The following is a 9,340-nucleotide window of genomic DNA, read 5'->3' as shown; positions in this document are numbered from 1 at the left end:
GAGATTATCCAATAATTGTAATCCTGATTCATTTTAGGAACTCAAATACTTCATACCGAGAATAAAACACTTTGAATAAGTCCAGCAAAAAACAATACTACTGATACCTGCATGTAAATATTTTTAGGTATCACAAATGCATTTCTATTTTTCAACGTCAAAACAATATGAAAAATTCATTTTCCTGGGAAAATTGGATATACTCTAAATTTCTCCAGTCGTTCAACGGTAGGCTTGGGGTTTGTCCTTCTGTTGTTTCGGCGACGACGACTCTCCCAATTGTTATGGAAAGATTGATACAACCCTTTGTAATCAATGGCACTTAAATCTCTACGTGATAGTCTAGCCAAGACAACATTTGGATCTAGGAGGACGTCATCACTCAGTAAATCAACCGGAAGTTTTGCCTCCTCATTTGGCGGTCTTTTTGTCAGTGTTGATGAATTCATTGTAGTTCCAATTTCAATGTTTTGTGAATTGGATGAATCAGTCCCATTCGTTGAGTCATTCGATCCTGACGATATAACTTCAGATGTAAACACTTCGGTGATACACAAAATAAGTAATAAATACTTCCACATATTTTATAAATTTATTGTTGGATTGCGAAATTGAATATTTAAAATCAATTATCTTCTTAAATTGTTAGAATCTTTCAACTTAGCTAGTTATTCCGAGTCGAGTCTCAGTTGCACTCGAGCTGAAAGAGCTTTGTACCTCCACTCTTATATCTTCACGTGTTTCCATAAATTCCCAGTGTTAATTACCAGCTAAGTAGTCTTCGAAAAACGAAGATATTATTATCAGATTGTTCTTCACTATAGATTTTCCATTTATTTGAATTGATTTATAAGCATATCTAACATATAACAAATCTCTGCGTATTTGTGAATAGGAATTAACATTTCACTAATTAATATCTTATCTCTACCGAAGCCTACATTCCACGTGGGATGAACACACGTTATGTCCTCTAAGCAGAATGTCATGAACAGTGACGATTTCATTAGCGAAATAATGAGAGATTTAGCGGATAACATATAATTGTTATCGATGCCTGCTAATCTTTTGAGGAATTCACGGTAGAACTATAAAAGACAAAGTCGTGCTGTAATCAACAGTGCATTGTGATTCATTTCAATTCTCAGTAAAAGTGAATAAACATGTCGACATCCAAGGTACGTATGGGCCGACATTCTGTTAGCTTGATTGTTCGTTTCCGGTTTCACAACATTTCCTTCATATTCCGTACTATTCACACTATTTTTTTTCACGTGCACTGAGAAAAAAAAATTATTTTTGTCAAATATTCATTTGCTTGAGAGAAGTATTAATTTTTTCAATGCCGTATTTCTCCAGCCGAGTCAATCCCAGGCAATCTTCATTGGATGTCAATTATGATAATTATATTGCTTCAAAATATGAGCATGTTAGTTATGACCTGAGTGCACTCCCTCAATAATTATCAACATTAAAAAATTAATCGATATTCTTCCTTCTAGAAAATGAGAAATATAGGAAAAATGAATAATCATTGGAGGAGTTCATCCAAGGTCGAATGCAACATAGTCATCCTCTAGAGCAACATGATTGTCATAATTGAAACTTAATCAGACTCGCCTGGGAATGACTCAATAGGAAAAAGTAGATTTTGAAACAATAAATGCTTCTCTCAAGTAACGGAATATTTGGCAAAAATAATTTTTTTTCTCAGTGTGCATACTCTTCGTTCGGTTTACACAGTTTACAATACAGCAAACGGGGGAAATATTTTTACTTATATTTTAGGGAAACTGTGACATGATTATTACAGTTGGGTTAATTTTCTACCTCTTCATATCGATCTCGAGTGCCCCTACGACTGTTATTCCACCAACAATGATGGATGACTCATCTTATCAAGAGTCACAGGAAACGGTATGTTGCATATTCCTTGATTATGCATTTTTATTACATAAAATTATGAAAGGAACACATTGTCGATTACGGTAAATAGCTCGCATGGTAACTTTAAATTTTTCAAGTAAACCAGGAAAATTTTGAATGGAATAAAATATTGTTCCATGTAAGGGTACAAAATGGAATCTTTTTAGTATTCCACGCACGATAAAATTTTATCGAAAAATCTAGCGAATTCTGCAGAAAATTCTTAGATTAGATTTCTATTAAACTTCAACTGAAAATTGTATCAGTTTTAGACGAATTTATTGCAGAACTCCGCGGCTTTAATGTGCATTTTTTCAGAAGAAATGTCCAATAGAAACATTTATTTGAAAAAATCAGTACAGTTTCATCTTTCTATAATATACAATTTTTCCTATTCAGACATTTTCTGCAGGGATCCGCAAAATTCATTGTCCAAGTCTATTCTTGTTTTTTTTTATAAAAAAGTCACGCGAAAATACTAGAAAATTCTAACCAAGGAATTTCCATAGAAAATGTCTCAATAGGATAACCTATGTAGGAAACTAAATTTCGATTGATTTTTCCTATAGTATATTTTTCATTGAACATTTTCTATTGAAAAAAGAAGTGCCGATAAGCAGTGGAATTTTCCAATAGAATTGGCTTAGGCCATCTAGAGAATTTTATAGAAACCCATCAGAATTTTGTACCGAATTTACTAGGTTTTTTCATGATTTTTTGTTTCGTACGTGACACAGTGCGATAAAACGGAAACTGGGTCGTTTATTTTTAAGATGAAATTAATTTTTTCGTATCTGGGCGGATAAGATTTTCAACTGAAGCGTCATGTAAGATGCGTTAATGATCATTGAAATCGAGGAATTGTACAGGCAATGTCTAGATACACGGTGTATATTAATTATCGTAGACGGGAAGTAACATTTACCATGCATCTAAGGCCTTTTGTACCCACGTATATATGGAAAATACCATTGATGCACAGTTTTACTGTGTATCTATTTTTTTTTCCAGTCGAAAGTGCAATGAATTTAGGGCAAAATGGACTCCGTAATATTTTTTTCTAATAATAAGCTGAACTTGAGGATATACAAGCACATTGAGTACATTTTCTGTAGTGGAATGCTTTTCTACTTTTCTAGTCGAACATCAGAGGTGTTATTTGAGCCCCATTTAACCCAAAGTTTCCGGACATTTTACAATGATTTTATTTATTTAAACTTGTCAGGTCTAAATCTGAATCTGGTTATTGAACTATTAGAAAACATTTTAAAACTTGAAAAAAAATTGGAAAGTTTACTTTTGTAGGAGGGTTAAGAAAATTGTGATGATTGGTAATTACGAAAAAAAAAATATTTGCCGCTCATGTACATGCAACCTAACATTCATGACGCTAAGGTGATATTTATCTTCTTTTCATGGTTCTGGAATGACCTGCCATCTTTTGTAAGATGGTGGATGCGCAATGTCCCTTCTATTTTGTCGATAATGGAAGTACCATATTCATTCATTAAATTGTTGTTGTTCATGTGAATTACTCAAGCTTGTTCTTACCAATACTCCCCAGTCGCATAAGAAAATCTCGTCGTGTTGACTGTGTGATCAACGTGAAACACAATTGAAAGCGTTGGAGTCTCTGGGTATAAATTCTGAAATGTGCGCTGCAATGCTCTACCATCTGATGGAGTTCGCCTTGAATAGTGTGATAGGGGGAGTTCTGGATCAACGTTTTGGTTGACCAAGTGTTGGATGGTAGTCCGCGAGTGGGTCGGGTGGGTGAACGGGTTAATGAATCCGCGGGTCGCGGTTTAATTCGCGGTTTGATTCGCGGATTGATGAATTCATTTCCAATTTTTTGATTGAAAGGAGTTTGATTGACAACGTATTCAACCCACCCCCGCGAGAAGATGGGTGAAAGGGTTGATTAATTCGCGGGTCGCGGTTTGATTCGCGGATTAATCTTTTAATTCACGCTTTGGGTACTAGAGAGAGTCACCCACCGAATAATTAATCGTCCCGCGTGAGGGGGTGGGTGGGTGGGTGAAAGGGTTAATTAATTCGCGGGCCAATTAATTGATTAATTAATTAACATATTATTGGACTTCAGTGGAAACTATTCACGACTGAATTATTCCACCCCGCGGGGTGGGTGGGTGAAAGGGTTGATTGAAGCACGAATCAATTAATTCGTGATTCCAATTCATGAGCTGGTGAGGAATGGTCTCAAACATGTCTGAACCTGCAAGCGTCAGAGAGGGTCCACTTGATATAGCCGACTTGAGTTCTTCACAGTTGGGGGTCAGCCATTTCAGCCCCCCACGGACAGCATCGAACTTCTTGGGATTTCCGGTCCTTTGATGTTTATCGACCCCCTTGACACTTTCCAGACATCTTCGAACTTGGGATTTCTGACCCTTTGACTTCACCGACCCACTTGACATTTTCCAGACATGTACGAACTTGTATCTACTTGGGATATCCGGCCCTTTTATGTTTACCACTCCCATTTCTCGGAAAATCGTTGTTTAAATAATGTGTATTTGTTTATTTAATGTTGAAAGTGGAGGGTATAAGAGTGGGGGTTGATGTATATAACCAACAAAATCTCTATGTCCACCATCAGTTCGGTACATCGTTCTCTATGAAGAACAGTCTCCAGCGACAGGAATTTAAGAAACGTTTAAATCTTCTCCTCAAGAACATTCAAGAAGTGAAACAAGTTATACAGTTTCGCAGTGACATTCGACTACTCTGCTGCAATCTTCAGAAGACTCAAATTCAAGCTTAAGTTTGATACTCGAGTGAAAATTCATCATGGATTTCAACAAAATCAACGCTGTGGCACAATTGAAAGATCTTCCTCTCGTGAAACTTGAGGATTTGGAAGCTGGAGCTTTCTACATCATCACCGCAGCTCGCAAGGTGAATACAAAATATGGAGTGGGTGTTATTATCCATCTCTCGGACTCTCATTCAGTCTTTGTGAATACTAGACTGGCCAAGTTCTTCGCTGAGAATATAAAGATGTTCGAGAATTTCCAAAAATATATCGGAAAAGGTACAATAACATTGGAATATTTGGGAGGAAAATACCACAATATCCGCCTTCACCCCGATCCAATGCTGCTGCTTGCAAGCCCTGCTGATGAGGTGAATTTTGACGTTATCAACGCTGTCGCAGAGTTCAAAGAGCTGCCCCTGATAAAAATATCTCAATTGCAGCGTAACTATGTGTACACCATCACTGCAGCCTTCAAAGTAGAGACAAAATATGGTGTAGGAGTTATTTTGCATTTGTCGAATGCTCATTCTGTTTTCGTGAATAACAGATTGGCCAAGTTTTTTGAGGATAATCCTAAACAATTTGAGAATTTTTGCAATCATATCGAAAAGGGTTCACCAACGTTGCAGTATTCCGGAGGAGAATCTAACGCCGTCTTCATGCAACCTGATCCGAACGTGAAAGTTGAAAATAAGGCAGATCAAGCGCATTTCGACAAAATCAATGCTGAATTAAGAGAACTCCCACTGCTCAAACTGTCTCAGCTGGCATTGAACACTCGATACACCATTACCGCAGCTTTGAAAGTTAATACAAAGTATGGAATGAGAGTAATCGTTCATTTAAATAATGCCCATTCAGTTTTCCTGAACCAAAGGACGTCATAATTCTTCATCGAAAATCCCAAACAATTCGATGGCTTGTTGGATGAAATCAAGCGAGGATCAGCCAAGTTGGAATACCTGGGTGGGGAATACAATGAAATTNCCTCAAGAACATTCAAGAAGTGAAACAAGTTATACAGTTTCGCAGTGACATTGCTGCGACACTGACACTGCTGCAATCTTCAGAAGACTCAAATTCAAGCTTAATTTTGATACTCGAGTGAAAATTCATCATGGATTTCAACAAAATCAACGCTGTGGCACAATTGAAAGATCTTCCTCTCGTGAAAATTGAGGATTTGGAAGCTGGAGCTTCCTACATCATCACCGCAGCTCGCAAGGTGAATACAAAATATGGAGTGGGTGTCATTATCCATCTCTCGGACTCTCATTCAGTCTTTGTGAATACTAGACTGGCCAAGTTCTTCACTGAGAATATAAAGATGTTCGAGAATTTCCAAAAATATATCGGAAAAGGTACAATAACATTGGAATATTTGGGAGGAAAATACCACAATATCCGCCTTCACCCCGATCCAATGCTGCTGCTTGCAAGCCCTGCTGATGAGGTGAATTTTGACGTTATCAACGCTGTCGCAGAGTTCAAAGAGCTGCCCCTGATAAAAATATCTCAATTGCAGCGTAACTATGTGTACACCATCACTGCAGCCTTCAAAGTAGAGACAAAATATGGTGTAGGAGTCATTTTGCATTTGTCGAATGCTCATTCTGTTTTCGTGAATAACAGGTTGGCCAAGTTTTTTGAGGATAATCCTAAACAATTTGAGAATTTTTGCAATCATATCGAAAAGGGTTCACCAACGTTGCAGTATTCCGGAGGAGAATCTAANAGGACTGCAAATTTTCGGCAACCATGCTTTCTTCTCTGCACCCTTAACATAAATTCTCTTGAGCTTCTCCCCTGCTGCAGTGACATTACTTCCAATTACTAAAAAGAAATACGTTTCCTTCACGAAATCGGTTAAATCGACAAGAGTCCACTTGAAATTCATTGACTCATTCCGTTTTATGGCAAGCAGTAGTGATAAACTTTCGTCATATTTAGAGGATGAAAAAATGGGAATCACAGCCAGTCATTACCCCCAAAAACGACAAAATTCGAACTCGTTACACACAAAAGAGTTTTNTGATGAGGGGAGTACAGCTGAAATGACGAATGAAATAGAACAAGGATCTTTTTTTGTTTTTTTTGTCTTTATTCATATATTTTGTATACAAAAAAATGATTCTTTTTATGATTATAACCAATGTAATAGTATATAAGAAGTACATGAATAAATTTTACAATTGAAAATATTTTTTTCTTTAAAAATTATTACACTTCACACAATCCCTTATCATAGGAGGTGGCCCATCAAAATTATCACCTCTGGTTTCTCGATGATGTTCCAAACAAAGTTTACATCCTGCAATGGACCAATCAGCTCGCATCTCATCAGTCAACTTGTCCCAAGCATCATGAACGTGTGACGCAGCAACAGTACTTATAAATGAGTGGGGTAGGTAGGCAATATCCTCACAATCCATTGATTTCAAGTTGTGTAATTTGTAGTATATATCGAAGGATCGTTCAGCNTTTTCTTTAAAAATGATTACACTTCACACAGTCCCTTATCATAGGAGGTGGCCCATCAAAATTATCACCTCTGGTTTCTCGATGATGTTCCAAACAAAGTTACATCCTGCAATGGACCAATCAGCTCGCATCTCAACAGTCAATTTGTCCCAAGCATCATGAACGTGTGACGCAGAAACAGTACTTATAAATGAGTGGGGTAGGTAGGCAATATCCTCACAATCCATTGATTTCAAGTTGTGTAATTTGTAGTATATATCGAAGGATCGTTCAGCAGATCGTTTTATCATCTTCTTCAAAATCCATTTTTGAAGCTCCGCAACATTCTTGACAGCACATGCCATATTATCCTTAAGATGACTATGGTAAGGACAAGCGTAAGATGGTAGTTCTTTAAATTCTGACAATGAGGGGGTATTCTCGAAAGATTCCTCCATATCAGCTATCAACGTTGCTATGGAAGGACTGCAAATTTTCCGCAACCATGCTTTCTTCTCTGCACCCTTAACATAAATTCTCTTGATCCTTCCCCACGTTTCCCACTCTTTTCGAATCATCTCTTCAACTTCATCACACTACTATCACACACATCTTGCGAAACAATTCCAAGGTGCAGTGACATTACTTCCAATTACTAAAGAGAAATACGTTTCCTTCACGAAATCGGTCAAATCGACAAGAGTCCACTTGAGATTCATTGACTCATTCCGTTTTATGGCAAGCAGTAGTGATAAACTTTCGTCATATTTAGAGGATGAAAAAATGGGAATCACAGCCAGTCATTACCCCCAAAAACGACAAAATTCGAACTCGTTACACACAAAAGAGTTTTCCCATACGAATACTTAGATTCATGGGGGAAATTAAGTGAACGCCAATTACATCGGAAAGAAGACGTTTATTCTCGATTGAATTATGAGAATATATCAGATAAAGATTACAATCATGCATGTGATGCATGGAAAAATTTCGACATCAAGACACTCGGTGAATACGCGGATTTATATCTGAAAACTAACGTCTTGTTGCCGGCCGATATTCTCGAGAATTTTCGATGGAGTTGTTTCGCCTCATACAACTTGGACCCCCTTCATTATTATACTACGCCAGGGCTGGCGTTTGATGCAATGTTAAAAATCACTGGAGTTCAATTGGAATAATTACAAGACCCTCAGATGTTCCTTTCCATTGAGTAAGGCATTCGAGGAGAAGAAAAATGAAGAAGAAAAATCGTATTTGATGTATCTGNAGCAATGTTAATAATCACTGGAGTTCAATTGGAATAATTACAAGACCTTGAGATGTTCCTTTTCATTGAGTAAGGCATTCGAGGAGGATTGTCGCAGTGTTCAAACCGATATGGAAGGACAAATAACCACTACATGGGAGCTGATGATTATAACCTTGAAGAAGAAAAATCGTATTTGATGTATCTGGATGTAAACAACTTATATGGAACAGCAATGAATCATCATTTGCCGAATGGGAACTTCTGTTGGCTGGAAGATTGGTCATCCCTCAACGTCCTGAGGATTCCAAATGACTCAGAGACTGGATACATCCTGGAGGTTGACCTGGAGTACCCACAGAAATTGCATGAAGAGCATAAAGATTTACCATTGTGCCCAGAGCATATAATCCCCCCCAAATGGTCAATCAAAGTTACCAAAATTATTGACGATGTTAAACTCAAAAAAAATTACGTCATTCATTATACGAATTTAAAACAATATTGTAGTTTGGGCTTGAAAATTACTAGAATTCATAGAATCTTGAAGTTCTCTCAGAGCTTATGGTTACAAAAAAATATTGATTTAATTACCAATTACCGGAAAAATTCCCAGAACAACTTTGAAATTTTTTTTTATAAATTAGTGAATAATGCTGGTTTTGGAAAAACAATGGAGAACGTTAGAAAACATTTGGATGTAAAACTAGTTTCAAATTGGGAGGAACGATGGGGTGCTGAGAGTTGGATATCGAAAAGTAACTTTCATAGCAGTATTATCTTTGATAAGAATTTGGTAATAATTCAAATGNTGAGTTGGCATGATGATAGACGCATTCTCCTGCCAAATACGACAGATACTTTGCCTTACGGGTTTAAGCATAATAATATTGTAAATAATTTGTAAAAAAAATGATGGATGGGAG

General features: G+C 37.0%; 1 protein-coding gene across 1 annotated transcript in view; it reads left to right on the top strand.

Annotated features, from left to right (window-relative positions):
- The first annotated feature begins 1,095 nt into the window (after positions 1 to 1,095).
- The window catches only part of LOC107046027, an 81,723-nt gene continuing 73,478 nt past the window's right edge, over positions 1,096 to 9,340 (top strand). The window contains exons 1-2 of the mRNA XM_015268483.1: positions 1,096 to 1,178; positions 1,789 to 1,917. Of these exons, the coding sequence (XP_015123969.1) occupies positions 1,164 to 1,178; positions 1,789 to 1,917 (144 nt within the window). The 5' untranslated portion in view covers positions 1,096 to 1,163. The remainder of the gene's footprint in view (positions 1,179 to 1,788; positions 1,918 to 9,340) is intronic.

This window comes from Diachasma alloeum, unplaced genomic scaffold (assembly GCF_001412515.2).
Source record: "Diachasma alloeum isolate Michigan unplaced genomic scaffold, Dall2.0 Dall_scaffold_01183, whole genome shotgun sequence".
NCBI classification, from domain to species: domain Eukaryota; kingdom Metazoa; phylum Arthropoda; class Insecta; order Hymenoptera; family Braconidae; genus Diachasma; species Diachasma alloeum.
Note: the sequence above shows the minus strand (reverse complement) of the source record. Positions and strands in the feature narration are given on the sequence as shown.